A 15659-nucleotide genomic window follows, 5' to 3' on the forward strand; every position below is an offset into this window, starting at 1 on the left:
AGATGTCAGTGTAACTAGCTCCTGATCTTTCTCTTTCAAACACACATTTTTCCTCTTTCTGTGTGAAAGAATTCAATAGAGGTCTTGAGAACAACATATACAAGGTGCAACACATACATAAATTATATTGCCTACACCATATTCAAAAGTGTTGTCTGGAATGCTAGTTAGGAAAATTCCCCAAACCAACCTTTCCCTGCTGTTTGAGCAATTGTACGCTTCAGTAAATAACACAAAAATGATTCTGCAAATGTTTAAGAACATGAGTTCATACTTTTTTTTTATTAACTGCTTCCATGATGTTTAATATTAATTGTTAATTTGCTGTGATTTAAAGAAAAAAAAATATATTATCTCAAATATACATTAGTTGCCCACAAGTAGAGAGGATGTACTCTGAATCTCCACAATCAAGCACTGAGGCACATTCCGTTTCAGACTCGTATTTTCAAAACTGTCTGTAACGTATGTGCACATTAAGTTCCCAAGATTGTGGCACAGTGACAGAGAAACACTTATCTAACCTAATCTACGTCTGGAAATAGTTCATTAAATTAAGAAAAATAATTACAGAAAGGGCACGCGGAGATTTCAAGACCTGGAAATATTTATGACTTGGAATAAACAAATCTTGATAGGAAAAAAAGAACCAACAACTGTTTCTCATGCTGGCAATATTTATTTATTGTCATTTTGGAAACAGGTTACCATGTGTATATCAGGACCTCAGAGTAAAAACACATCAGGATAATGACCTCTTAATATATGCCAGTTGAAAATTGAAGGACTGAATGTAAAGCTGACCTTTAGAAAATCTGAACTTGGTCTATTTTTGCCCCCCTCCCACCTTTTTTTAACCTGAACACCCCCACCCCCTCTCCATTACAGTTTCAGAAAAATAAATGATCATCAAAATGCAACTTTTCCCAGTTTTACTAATGAACTAATGATCTGCCGGCAATCTCAGAACATTTATATTGTTGATTTTAACATCTTCAGAAGGAAGCTCACCTTTACAATGTTCTTCCTCCACTTTAAGTAGCTACTGCGTCCAACTTCAAGGACTAAATTTAAGCAGATCCAAGATTTGGTTATATTAGACTACTGTGGTTATATCATTGCAGTGCAAACATTCAACATATGCACTTGGCTGTTCCAGAATGAGCTGCATCAGTGCAAGATCTGAGAGTCTGTGCAAAAGAAGCTGCAGTGCTATAAACTCTTGAAAATACCCTTCCTCTCTTCTCTCACATGTATTGACTAGCAACATCTTCCTCCAGCTAAATTTCACCAATCCCATATACTATTGAAAAAAGAGAAAGATGAAGATATTTCATGCTTTTATACAAAAAAAAAAAAAAATACAACCCCCCTGCTCAAAAAAAAAAAAATCCTCTAATACCCACCCCCAAAACAAAGGTCAAAGCTATTTCTTCCCCACCCTCCCAAACCCTCTTCTAGCTTTTATAAGTCACCATTAGAACAAGTGCATTCAACTTGCTGTACAAATATGAAGCTGCAGGCATTCTAATAAAAGAACACTTGGAAAATATTTCAAGCATAAAAACTACACTTGATAACTGCAAAAATAAAGTCTCACTTTTTTTAAAAAACATTTTGATCCAAGCTCTAGCATAACAAACATTTAACAATTCCTGCTTCAGTCTACCTTCAGAGTAACGCCACCTTCAGAAATTAAAAACAAGTAACTCAGATTTTTGGTGATAAAGTAACTGACCATACCTTTTAATGAAGTGAAATGGTATATACAACAATGGCACAGACCTTAAGCATCAACAACGTATGTCAGCCAAAAAGAAGTTCACAAGTCATCTGAGTAGTTCTTAGCATCAAATAGTACTGATTACTAAGAACCATAATCTGCTAGGAATAGACATTAAGTTACACTGGTATGAATGGAAGGAAAGATCCACAACATCGTACAGGCTCAGTTTTTGTCACTGAACTTTTTTTAGGCAATTTCACTAGTGCAAGACCGTACGTTTACCTGATTAAATGAAACGCATAAGTGTCACAATTTAAGAACACTCATACAAAACTATTTTTTTCTTTTAAAAAAGTGCCACATACCATACTTTTACTAAAAAAATTACAAACTAATGGAAGACTGTCTGCCTCCATCTCTTGTCAACAAGGAACGGCCAAAGTGATTCCTTGATTCCAGCTCGAAATGGTGTTCTCTGACCAATCCCCAGCATCTCCAGCTTGGAGCAGTCTAACTGAGCATTCCTTGGACGGAGGGCTCCCATAACGGGACAATCAGTAATCTATAAAATAAATAAAGAACACATCACCAGACAGAAATGAAAAAAAAATGTATTCTTTTATATGTTCATTTATATGTTCCATTCATAGCTTTCTATATGGGTCATTTCCTCTCCTCCCTTCAACTACGCTATGTTCTTATTTTTTTTGTGACTATAGTTACAAGGTAAAAAAAATGTGCTCAAAAAAAAAAAAGGCTTTACTCATTACTAAGGACAACTATAGAACTACTCTGCAGAAACACCATTACGCTGCATACTGCTTACCAGCTAGGTAATTTTCATAATCCAGCACGTTAAAGTAGCATCCTCAGCAATAAATCTGCTATGCTAAACACACTCATCTAGATTGTCCCAAGAAGTTTACTTCTGGAGCCACTGTGAGACTGTAACCTACTACTTGAAATGATAAAGCACATCCCTCTTTCTACACGTTCAACAACACATCACTTACCGGTCTCAAGTGGCTGCTGGGAAGGTTGAAAGCATCTGCAATTGCACATGCCATTTCATACTTGGTCATCTGTTCATTGCCAGACCAGTGAAATGTTCCTTTTATGGATGGGTCCTGGGAGGAAACAGTAAGCACTAGTGAAAAAAAATGCAGCTACCCTCCAGACTAATTCCTGTGCAGAATAAGCATCCAGCAGGAGCCCATCCTGAGAAGCACTTTACAGCACTGCACTTTTCTGGGGACAACTCACATACCTTCAGGGCACACCTGTCTAGAGATTGAGACTGAAAATCTGTGTTACGTTTATTTGGCCAGACTTTTCAAAGACAGTTTGTATTTGGTAGAATTAACATGAAGGAAAGGAGCCAACCAACCGAGGTTAAACAGCTGAGGAAGAACTCAGCTGTTCTATACTGTTCACTTAATTCAAGAACAAATGCGGAAGACACCACTCACATTCTGCATGTTAAACTTGAAACCACGTAACAGTCTTATCAAAGAGATTGACAGCACCACATCCACAATGTGTTTTTTTCATTTTTATTATTTTGCAAAGATGGCAGCCTTAAGATGCGGTGCTGAATAAATGCAATGAAGTATTTAAGTCCAGTGGACTATCTTCTGTCTTTTCGATGTTCTTAATACAGTAATCAATAGCATCTTTGAAAGTACTTTCAACCACCATGATTTTTTTTAATCAAAAGTGACAATTTGTAGAAGGCAGTGAATATATTTCTCTCCTGTACACTAGAAGAGACGTGACAGTTTTGAGAACGATCCATTCTGTTACTTCACCCACTTTTGTTCCAAATATCAGAACACCTGCACACACTGTCACGTAAAGAAAACATACTGCATTATTACAGACAGTTCTTTCCTCCCTCCCAGTGTTCCAGAACTACAAAGAATAAGGCAAGTTAGACGCAGGTCTCAGTTTTTTAGAAAGAACTGGGACTGGTTTTACACTGAAGAGGCTTGTTTATTTAAATTCTTACCAGCATTCTTTTCTCTGCTAGTTGTCTGCAAACAGTTGCTACATCCTTCACGTTAGTAGGAAATCTTTGTTGCCAATGATCCATGTTGGCAGATTTATTACTGAACTGCACTTTATCAAACATAACAGTCACAGCGCTTTCCTCCAGTCTTTCTACCTCTCCATACAAGACAGGAATCCTAAGTACTGCAGCACCTAAAAGACAGAGTATTAAAAAGAGTATTAACAGTGCTTATGAAAGGTATTAATGCTCTAGTAAAACCTGAAAGAGGTTTTGGAAGCCTTAAGAAACATGTTGGTGATATTAATTGCTTTTTCTTTTTAATTTGTATGTGCTTAATGTTTGTCCTCCGAACATGATTTTGAATTTAGCTCAATTAAAACAGTTTTTACAACCACTAAGTTCACATAGGCTCATTTTCATTTATGCCATTGATTTTCACAGTGTTAACAAGCTTTACTTAACACTGCAAGCCTGTTTGGGTTAGGGAAAAACAAAGTGGAACTATGTAGTTACTCCAACATTCCCCATCTTCCCTTAGTAAAAGCAGGAACAAACATTCCCACCATCTACATACAGTAGAAGTATGTAGTATTTATCAGGCATCAGACAAATCCATGTCACCTGGCATGCAGAAACCACTTCCATAAAGGAGGATATTCAGGATATTATACAGCAGAAAAAGATAGGAACCTTGGAATCAATAAGAAACATCATACATAAAGGACAAATGCACAGAATATCTCAGTAAATAATAATAGATGCCAAGACAGTGAATTGAGAAATTAAAGTAGGAGCGAAGTAGGAGCGAAGTAGGAGCGGGAGTAGGAGTAAAGTAGGAGTAAAGCGGGAGTAGGAGTAAAGTAGGAGTGTCCTGGTTCCAGTTAGGACAGAGTTAATTTTTCCTCCTAGTAGCTGGTAGGGTGCTATGTTTTGGATTAGGATGAGAAGAGTGCTGATAACATGCTGATGTTTTAATCGCTGCAGAGCAGTGTTTACACCAAGCCAAGGACTTTTCAGCTTCTCGCTCTGTCCTGCCAGCGAGCAGGCTGGGGGTGCAGCAGGAGCTGGGAGGGGACAGACCCAGGGCAGCTGACCCAAACTGGCCAAAGGGGTATTCCATACCATCTGACGTCATGCTAAACAATATATAGGGGTGGCTGGCCGGGGTGGGGGGCCGGCTGCTCGGGGATAGGCTGGGCATCGGTCAGCGGGTGGTGAGCAATTGTGTTGTGCATCACTTGTTTCTTACACATTATTATTATCATTATCACTATTATTACTATTATTATTATATTATATTATATATTATTATTATTATTACTATTATTATTATATTCCTGTCTTATTAAACTGTCATCTCAACTCACCGGCTTCACTTTCCCGTTTCTCTCCCCCATCCCAGAGAGGGAGGGGGGAGAGTGAGCGAACGGCTGTGTGGTGTTTAGCTGCCAGCCGGGTTAAACCACAACAAGGAGTAAAGCGGGAGTAGGAGTAAAGTAGGAGTAAAGCGGGAGTGGGAGTAAAGTGGGAGTAAAGTAGGACTGGGGGTAAATTAGGAGTGGGAGTAAAGCGGCAGTAAAGCGGGAGTAAAGTAGGAGCAGGAGTAAAGTAGGAGTAAAGCAGGAGTAAGATAGGAGTGGGAGTAAAGTACGAGTGGGAGTAAAGTGCGAGTAAAGTAGGACTGGGGGTAAATTAGGAGTGGGAGTAAAGTGGCAGTAAAGTGGGAGCAGGAGTAAAGTAGGAGTAAAGCAGGAGTAAGATAGGAGTGGGGGTAAAGTACGAGTGGGAGTAAAGTAGGAGTAAAGTAGGACTGGAGGTAAATTAGGAGTGGGAGTAAAGCGGGAGTAAAGCAGGAGTGGGAGTAAAGTAGGAGTAAAGCAGAAGTGGGAGTAAAGTGGGAGTAAAGTGGGAGGAGTGAAGTGGGAGTAAAGCAGGAGTAAGAGGAGTGGGAGTAAAGTACAAGTGGGAGTAAAGTACGAGTAAAGTAGGACGGGGTAAATTAGGAGTGGCAGTAAAGCGGGAGTAAAGCGGGAGTAAAGCGGGAGTAAAGTAGGAGCAGGAGTGAATTAGGAGTAAAGCAGGAGTAAGATAGGAGTGGGAGTAAAGTACGAGTGGGAGTAAAGTACGAGTGAAGTAGCACTGGGGTAAATTAGGAGTGGGAGTAAAGCGGGAGTAAAGCGGAAGCAGGAGTGGGAGTAAAGTAGGAGTAAAGCAGAAGTGGGAGTAAAGTGGGAGTAAAGTGGGAGCAGGAGTAAAGTAGGAGTAAAGCAGGAGTAAGATAGGAGTGGGGGTAAAGTACGACTGGGAGTAAAGTAGGAGTAAAGTAGGACGGGTAAATTAGGAGTGGGAGTAAAGTGGGAGTAAATGGGGAATAAAGTGGGAGCAGGAGTAAACTAGGAGTAAAGCAGGAGTAAGATAGGAGTGCGGGTAAAGTGCGAGTGGGAGTAAAGTAGGAGTAAAGTAGGACTGAGGGTAAATTAGGAGTAGCAGTAAAGCAGGAGTAAAGAGGGAGTAAAGCAGGAGTAAAGAGGGAGTAAAGTAGGAGCAGGAGTAAAGTAGGAGTAAAGCAGGAGTAAGATAGGAGTGGGAGTAAAGTACGAGTGGGAGTAAAGTAGGAGTAAAGTAGGACTGGGGGTAAATTAGGAGTGGGAGTAAGGTGGAAGTGGGAGTAAAGTGGGAGCAGGAGTAAAGTAGGAGTAAATCAGGAGTAAGATAGGAGTGGGGGTAAAGTACGACTGGGAGTAAAGTAGGAGTAAAGTAGGACTGGGGGTAAATTAGGAGTGGGAGTAAACCGGGATTAAACCGGGATTAAAGTGGGAGTAAAGTGGGAGCAGGAGTAAAGTAGGAGTAAAGCAGGAGTAAGATAGTGGGAGTACAAGTGGGAGTAAAGTAGGAGTAAAGTAGGACTGGGGGTAAATTAGGAGTGGGAGTAAAGCGGGAGTAAAGCGGGAGTAGGAGTAAAGTAGGAGTAAAGCAGGAGTAAGATAGGAGTGGGAGTAAAGTACAAGTGGGAGTAAAGTAGGAGTAAAGTAGGACGGGGGTAAATTAGGAGTGGGAGTAAAGCGGGAATAAAGTAGGACTGGGGGTAAATTAGGAGTGGGAGTAAAGCGGGAATAAAGTAGGACTGGGGGTAAATTAGGAGTGGCAGTAAAGGAGGAGTAAAGTAGCAGTAGAGCGGGAGTAAAGTAGGAGGAGTAAAGTATGAGTAAAGCAGGAGTAAGATAGGAGTGGGAGTAAAGTACGAGTGGGAGTAAAATAGGAGTAAAGTAGGACAGGGGTAAATTAGGAGTGGGAGTAAAGCGGGAGTAAAGTAGGACGGGGTAAATTAGGAGTGGGAGTAAAGCGGGAATAAAGTAGGACTGGGGGTAAATTAGGAGTGGCAGTAAAGGAGGAGTAAAGTAGCAGTAGAGCGGGAGTAAAGCGGAGTAAAGTAGGAGGAGTAAAGTAGGAGTAGAGCAGGAGTAAGATAGGAGTAGGAGTAAAGTACGAGTGGGAGTAAAGTAGGAGTAAAGTAGGACTGGGGTAAATTAGGAGTGGGAGTAAAGCGGGAGTAAAGCGGAAGTAAAGCAAGAGCGGGAGTAAAGTAGGAGTAAAGCAGAAGTGGGAGTAAAGTGGGAGTAAAGTGGGAGTAAAGTGGGAGTAAAGTGGGAGTAAAGTGGGAGTAAAGTGGGAGTAAAGTGGGAGTAAAGTGGGAGTAAAGTGGGAGTAGGAGAAGTTGGAGTATGAGTAAAGTAGGAGTAAAGTAGAAGTGGGAGTAAAGTAGAAGTGGGAGTAAAGCAGGAGTAAAGCAGGAGTAAAGCAGGAGTAAATAAGTGCTAAGGGAAGGACACCTCATGATGGAAAGCATCATACAGTTGTGTTAATAACACTAGAAAGTTCTTTTGGGGAAAAATTCCAGAATGGTAAGACATGGATTAATAGTAATGCACATTTTTTTTGTTAAAAGAAAACAAAAACACAGCACTCACTCTGTGTGAGTCACATAAAAGTGGAGAACTTAGAAAAACAAAAACAAATACAATAAAAAACCACGACATTGATTTCCTGCTGCTCTAGAAATACTTGCTGAGTGAACATATACCAGTGTTCTTCCTTAGTTTAAATACTGCTGAAGATACTTGAAAATAGAATTGTCAAGCAGTGTTCATTAGCTGAGTAAGACCTTCCTTTTGTTCTCAGCTAGAGACTTGAAACAAACATCAGCTTCATTACCCATAGTTCTATAAACCTACTGGACTTTTTTAGTTTTATATGTGTGAATACTGAATATAACTTGTTTCCCCTCCTAACCAAATTAAAACATGTTTAAAAAAATACACAAAACCCAACTAATTAAACTCAAATAACTGGTGGGGATCATTGTATTACACAACAGAAATGAGTAGGGAAATAAATATCTTCACACAACCACAGACATTTGATAGACTAGAAGCTATCTGTACAGTATTATCAACTTAGTGGCTAGAAGACTAATATGTGTAAAATAGGTGTTTATGAAACATAATTGATGTTTCCAAGCATCTTACTTGGCACCATCTCAAAATGCTTTCTGCTAATACCACTGCTGCTACCCACTAATGCTCGATAGATCACGCTCAAAAAGGTTATGGAACAAAACTGCAATGTTGAACGGGGGCAAGGATCTAGCAAGAAACCCACACGTACTTGAATTTGTTGCATCTTATCTTCATTACCAATCTAGAAGAGGGAGCAAACAGCATCATAGTCAAACTCAGATTATGTTTACTTATTGAAAGACTGTCATGCAAATTTATCAATTGGTCAATCCTGTGGCTAAACAGGGCTGACTCAGAATGAGAGTACCACATTCACTTATCAGAAGCCTCTTTTACAGATGCATTGACATCTTCAAATTTCCTGAGAAAACAGGAGTGTAAACTGACAACATACTATCTAGAAACAGTCAAACCTCTCTTACAAGAGCTAAATTTTACATACAAGGGAATATGTTTAGTCCTAAGATTTCTTCCTTTACTAAGCAGAATGTTAAAAAGTATGTTTCTGCATTTTGAGTGTTAGTTTTCATTAAGATTTATATCAAAAATAATCCAAGACGTTGCTTAAAATCAATGTTACTAACCCCTTAGAAAGTTGTAATACTAGGAATCTAATGCATGTGGCAAGCAATGCATGTGGCGTGTAAAAATAAAACAAAGTCTTATGTAAAGAAAGCACAACAGGAAATCAGCAAGAAAAACAGAAGAGTAAAAGCAAAAGCCTATGTTGATTTTGTCTGTATTATTGTTTTATCAAAAGTCTGTTTTTCCCCGTGAAGTGAGCACACATTTAGAACAACTGCAATGCTTCTCCCCTCAGTAACAGCAGCTATGAGTCAAGTATGGTAAAGTTTCTGCTATTACAACATATTCCTGATATATTTTATTTAGAAATAGTTGATTCACATTACACAAACTCTGGTAGATGTCCATCAGCAGAGACAAGGAAGACAAAGGAAGAGCGGCACAAGTAACAAATTAAGAGTTAGTCAACCTGTAAATAACAGAAATGCCTGATGAGCAAGGAGACTTGACTCCTTGTCACATTGCTTTCCAACTCTGTTGTCAATAGTTTCACAACTTTATCACTGACGAAGTTGTATGTTAGCTTAATCAACTCCTAAGTAAAAATAGAAATCATGAAAAATGAGCAAGTGTATCCTTACCGTCATTATTTTCCAGGACTGCCTTTTCACCCTCCAGTTTGGTTTTACCATACAAATTCAGGGGATTTGGTATATCAGTCTCTTTATAAGGAGGGTTTGTTCCATCAAATACATAGTCTGTACTAATGTAGATGAGAAATGCTCCAATTCCAGCTAGAAGGAAAACATTTGTATGCATTATTTTAATGCACGCCTTGCTTGAAATCTTAATTGAAGTTTAAGCAACTCTCTAGAAGACCTCATCTCCTAGCCCCATTCATTGCCTCTGTTTGTCTTTTCACTGATTCTTCACCTAGAATAACGTAAGCCAGCCTTACAGAAAGTGCATCGACTGACACTGGTAGCAGAAACAACATTCAGAACTTTAAGCAACTTACTCACTTGTGCATCGGCATAAATAAATGCAGTAGTCTAACAAGAAAACAAATCCATGAGACAGTCTTCTTACCTGCTTCTTTTGCTAGGTTCCCTGAAGCAGCCACGTTGAGCTGAGAAGCAGCATCTGGTTGGCTTTCTACAACATCCGGCCGTCTCTCAGCAGCACAATGCACTATAACATGAGGCTGGAAATCAAAGAATTATTTTGAACAAACATCCTCAAGAAGTTGCAGTTCCATCCTAACTGGAGAGATCCGCTCCCTCAGGCAAAAAGGTGTTTTACTAAGTTGTAAGAAGTAATAAAAGTTGTACTGTTTTTAATCGTTGCAATCTGAGGAGCATGTTTTCCTTAGGAAGCTAAACAACCAAGCTGCTTCAAGGTTTCACATTAGAATACCAAAGCTTTGACCATTAATTTTGCAACCATGACCTTCAGTATCTTCTATCTTACAGAAGACCAAGGCTGTCTTTTTTTTTTCTTCAACTGTGTAATAACATAAAACAGGGGAAAATGTAACATCTCACATAATGTAATTAAAATGGTTGGGTTAAGGTTTTTTTGGATAAACTATTTACCCACGGCTTATTTGACATACCCAAACTATTAACAAGATATTTTATAGAGCGGCACCCTACATCATGCTCTTCAGTTTTTATATATCCCTGTTGCAAGTCGGCATGAAAGGACAGGGCACTCCTTGCCATACTGCACGCTCAACATGCCACAGCTGCTATATTCTAGTGTTCTTCAACTTCAAAAGAACTACTTTGTGTTACTGCGTCAACAACTCACATTTATCTTTTCATTTAAGCCACCCATGCGAGCGTACTGACACACACATCTATCACCTGCATTCTCCCTGTGGTGACGTAGGGAAGTTCAGAACTGTTTGCACCTACAGAGCAAACCCCCGCTCCAGAGACATCAGGCATGACAGCTGTATCCTATTTCAGGGCTCTGCTAATGCATTAGCTCCGCCGAAGCCACATGACCTGAGTATCACAACAGCACTGCCAGCTCACTGCTAGACATATCAAGTACTGCCCATACTTCTTATATCTGCTCCCAAAACTCACCTGAAAATCACGGATAATCTCATGAACTGCGACGGAGTCGAGAAGATTAATCTGTTCAAATTTAGGCTGAGCTCTTCTGTATCCACAGCCAACTGCATTCCAATTATTTTGATTGAATTCTTTAAACACAGCTCTGCCGAGAAGTCCCGTAGCACCAGTAATTAAAGCTCGTCTACTGGGAATATCAACATCTTCCTAGGGAAATGAGAACAGGACAAGGTTGCTTTCTAATGTTATTTAGTCGTTTTGCTTGTTTTCTGTCCCCTTTCTTATAAAGTTAGCAAGATTGCAGCAAGAGCCACTGTATTCATTAGCTTTCCTTGTGATGCAAGTGCTTTGACTTGAGTGTCTCATGGAATACAACCATCTGGGAACACTGATACTGTACTGAGCCAAGTACTTACACATAGTCTTGAAGATGCTGAAAATAAAATTCAAATAAAAAACTTCTTCCACAAGAAGTGGGGGAAACAAACCAAACAACCAACATAGACAAACTCAAAGGGCAGAATTTTAATTTCACTCAGAATCTGATAACTTTATGAAACTTGAAATAGAAGAAATAACTTCTTTTGAACATGGACCTGAATCTTTCAGATTTAGGGTCCACATCCTGCAGTAAATTATTTTGGACTGTGCCTGTAAAAAGCTCCAACAATACACTACACTGTGGGCCTACACATTTGAAAACAAATTTTAATATTAAATGCAACACTAATTCATCAGCAATCGGCACACTGGTCTAGTATCCAAACAAAAATACAGCTCTTTGTTTTGCTACATGGATGTGGAAATGATGTGATCATTTGTACTGCTGTACTGCTAACTCAAGCTTCACTTCAGCCACAGCACATTTCAGTGCTTGAGATGGGTGTGCACATGAATCTGCAAAGTTCATTCCTCTCCACCACCACTCACTCGATCCTCAAGCTCTCAAGAAAACACACACAAGATTCCTGGAGGTCTGTGCAACCTTTACTTCCACATTTTACTTCTGCATGTGTCATTGAACAAGAGCCTGCCAACAACAAAAACAAAAACGCGCTTATATGTCCGTACTGAAGAAAGCTGCAGGCGTACAGAACTTCTACATCTTGGATCTTCCAAGCACATTATATGCAGACAACTTGTGATAACTGACAATATTTTTGTAAACACTGTCTACTACGCAGTTGTAATAACTCAGCTCCTTCCGAGCCTTCTCACATTTCCAGCCCCGTAACCCACCACTGCCTGCTGGTCACGGCATGGGGTTCCTGCCCTCGGCCCTGCAGGTTTGAACACTTTTGCTCCACAGAGGCAAATGCAGAGGTGCGCTACAGAAAGAGGTGGGCCTAGTCCAAAGCAACTGCTGAAAGTTGACGGCACATCGCACATATTTTCTTCAACTCTAAGGCTGTGGACAAAGGATGACTTATTCCTGCAAGTTACACGTGAAAATTAGTAACTTTTACGTGGACTGTTTCCTGAAAGGGACAAACTACAGAAAATCATGTTTAAAAAATTACTTTTACGTTTACAGTGAATTTGGCCTCACAATACACGTTGAGTGACTGCTCCTTAAAGCTGCCTGTGCTAGTCTGCACTGGGTGAGAGCAGGAAAGCACCGATTCCCGGCTCTGTTTTGCACTTCTGAGCCTCACAGGACAGACCACCAGCACCTCTACAGAAAGGCAGCACCTGCCCCTAAAAACCAGAGGCCGGCCGCAGGAAAGCGAAGCGAAGCACGCTCTGGAGACGTGACAGGACACCTCCAGCCAGGATCAGGTGACCGCAGCCAAACGCGCAGTTTTCCAGGAGCAGAGGGTGACAGACTAACAAGTGCCACCCGTGAGCCCTGGGGCAGCCTCCCGGCCCCCGCCGCACACAGCCGCTGCTCGCAGGAAGCCACCCGGCGCCGCGGGAGGAGTGCCGCGAGGAGCCCGGCCCGGCCGGCAGCAGGAAGCCGCCGCTCGCCGCCCAGCCCCCGCCGCCCCGCCCGGCACCTCCCGGGGCAGCCGCAGGCCCTCCCCGAGCGCCTCGCCAGCGCGGCCGGGGCAGGGAGCGCCCCGCCGAGGCCCCCCCCGGCCCCGCGCACCTCCACCAGCTCGCAGCAGCCGGGCACGAAGCGGATCCGCAGCTCCTTCTCGCCGCCCACCATGGCGGGGCCCGGCGCGGCCCGGGCCTGGGCCTGCTCCTGCCGCCGCCCCGCAGCACGCCCCGAGGGGCCGCCCCGCGCATGCGCCGCGCGCCGCCCGGCCCCGATTGGCGGGGGGCGGCCGGGGCCGGCCCTGGGGGAGCGGGCGGCTGCGGGCCGGGGCCGGGTAACGGGCACCGCGCAACGCCCCGGGCCCGGCAGCTCCCGCCCCCCAGGGGGTGCTCCCGCCCCCAGGCTCCGGCTGGGCCCCGCCTGCTGCTGGAGGCACCGAGCTGTGGCAGAGGGAGGGGCCAGAACGCGTCCGGGGTGCTCTCACAGCTTCACCTGCTGAATGCGGGCCAGGCTGACGCGATTGAAGGCACCGCGGGGTAGTTCAGAAATTAAGAGCGAGCTTCTACCACAGCAGTTAAAACACTATGAAAAATATCAGATAATTAAACTTGCATGGAATCCTATATTAACAATGATCATGACATACAGAAAACCAACAACTACAGGACAAAACAGCATACCTATAACAACACTTTAGCTGATTCTTCCCTTCTTGAATGGTAGAGATCTTATTTTTTCCCTTGTAATGAACTGTAAATAGGTAATAATTCCCTTTCCAGTATCTCAGAATTTTATTCAAAATATCACTCATTCACAACTTGAAATTCAGAAGAAATGGGAAATGCCAAGGTAACAACTCTGAGCACATTCCGAACCGCATCCCTTCCTCCCTATAAACACTGCAATACTTCATGTTTTTGAAAAAAGTGGAAATAAATTCTACTTTCCAGACTTAGATCAAGATGAAAATAGGAAAACGTATTAAGCACCTAAGTCTCAAGCTAGGACTATAAATTCGTCTGTAAAATACCTTCAGCTTTGTCACCACTGTATCTGCTACAAAAACTATATGCAATTTGTTAAATTATATTTTGTTATAAATAAAGCTTAAATTACACTGAATTCACTACTTTTTCTAGTTTATTTTATTAGTTTTAATTACAAATAGATTTATTTTGTGAAACATGGCTTCCTTGGAGTAGTGGAATCAAAAATTGACAACAGTCCACATCAGTCATACCAGCATAATGCATCCCTGGATAACTGTAACGTACCATTCATAATTTAACATTTCAGGCTGTAATTACAGGAGCTACAACTAATTCTCTCTCTCATTCTGCCTCAATTTTGTAACCAAAGTATGGCAGCAATCTTCTAACGTAAATCTCCAGATCCTTACCTGATCCATTTCCACCAGCATTTCAGGCATTGCCTCAAACTGTAGGAGGAATTTCCAGTCTAGGCAATGATTGCTGTTCAGCGGTGCATTCGTGCCTTTGTCTGCTTTTGCCTGCAGAGAGCACGTGGACTGAAAGAAGCAGTAGCTCAGATGACCTTTGAAACCCAAATGCTAATCCAAGCCCTAGATCACGTGTGGTTCTGAATCCTGTTAAGCTTGGTTTTATTCCCAGTGGTACTATTTGAAAGGCTCAATATGAACTTCAATTTTGACTTCTTAATAGACAGCATGAGCAAGTGCAACCATTCTGTGCATAAATTTATTCCAAGCACTGGCACTGAGCCTCATGCCATTTTCTTTGTATGGGAAACAGGAGGTGGGCTCTAATGAGGTCATCCAGACTGCGGATTCTAGCACTCTTCATATTAAGTGTAGGCAAAGTAGAACCCAGATCTTGCTCCAATAGAGACATGATCAGAGAAATAAGTTCTTGTTACATATTGCTTTCAGTACAAAACAGAATAAGGCATATGCCACAACATGAAATTAATGAATTCTTACAGCGACAGCTCATGTCAGTTAAACAACTGAAAAATTGGTGGTTGATCACAAATATATTGCATGTGCATGAAACTAGCAATACCCCTTTAACTGAAGCTGACAAGGCTTTCCAAAAAAAAGCTTTTTTTTTTTTAAACTGAAGCTAACAAAGCTTTTCAGCTTTCCCCCCCCATCTCTCACAAACCTGCTCTATGGTATTTATTCATATTTTAACATTAAAGCAAAAGCTGACAATGCTGTAAGGCTGGTGTAATTATTGAGTTGCCGTATTGTTTTTATTAGTGTAAAATATTAAGAAAGATTTAAAATGGACTTTGGAAAAATTCCCAATTAAGGTAGAAAGTTTTAATCCTCAAGGCTATGTGAAAGAAGTATGTAGTCAGGCATAAAAGCACACTTCCGTGATACTTGCAGTACTTTGCTTCACTTAGTGTTCTTTCACCCATTGACCAACTCTTGCTAACTTTCTGCTATTTGACACGTTCTGCATCATTAAGGTTCAGTTGAAAGTGTACATGAATTCAGTGCCATCATGTATGTTTGAGCTTCGTAGAGCCTTTGTTTACCATTCGTTCTTAATCTCTCATGCAATACAAGACTAGCTTACACATTAAGAGTTCCATGTGTTTTTAAATGTCTTTTTTTTTGGTCAAAAAGGTGTTTAATCAGATTTTTGCATTCTGATTTATGAACAGTGATTTTTGCCTTAAAAACACCCTTAGGAGAAGGACACCAAAGCAAGCGTGCAACTATCAGCAACCTTGCTTAAGAGCATGCAATCTTGAAACAAAAACACCAGTATAATAGCAGTCAAGTGTTACAAGTGAAAATGCAAGAACACAAGTTTTTTTTTGA

General features: G+C 41.3%; 1 protein-coding gene across 2 annotated transcripts; it reads right to left on the bottom strand.

Annotated features, from left to right (window-relative positions):
- Positions 1–1715: 1715 nt before the first annotated feature.
- MAT2B (methionine adenosyltransferase 2 non-catalytic beta subunit) lies at positions 1716–14346 on the bottom strand. 2 transcript variants are annotated; one of them, XM_080555012.1, is made up of 7 exons: positions 14244–14346; positions 10876–11070; positions 9869–9983; positions 9421–9573; positions 3735–3928; positions 2740–2853; positions 1716–2288 (listed from the first exon to the last, which is right to left on the bottom strand). In XM_080555012.1, the coding sequence occupies exons 1-7, from the start codon at positions 14271–14273 to the stop codon at positions 2118–2120; spliced, it is 972 nt and encodes a 323-aa protein (XP_080411138.1). In that variant the 5' UTR covers positions 14274–14346; the 3' UTR covers positions 1716–2117. The 2 variants fall into 2 exon arrangements, with proteins under 2 accessions (XP_080411138.1, XP_080411137.1); XM_080555011.1 differs by lacking the exon at positions 14244–14346 and adding an exon at positions 12953–13110.
- Between the last annotated feature and the right edge of the window lie 1313 nt (positions 14347–15659).

The sequence above is a fragment of the Anser brachyrhynchus genome (assembly GCF_964034855.1).
Source record: "Anser brachyrhynchus genome assembly, chromosome: 14".
NCBI classification, from domain to species: Eukaryota; Metazoa; Chordata; class Aves; order Anseriformes; family Anatidae; genus Anser; species Anser brachyrhynchus.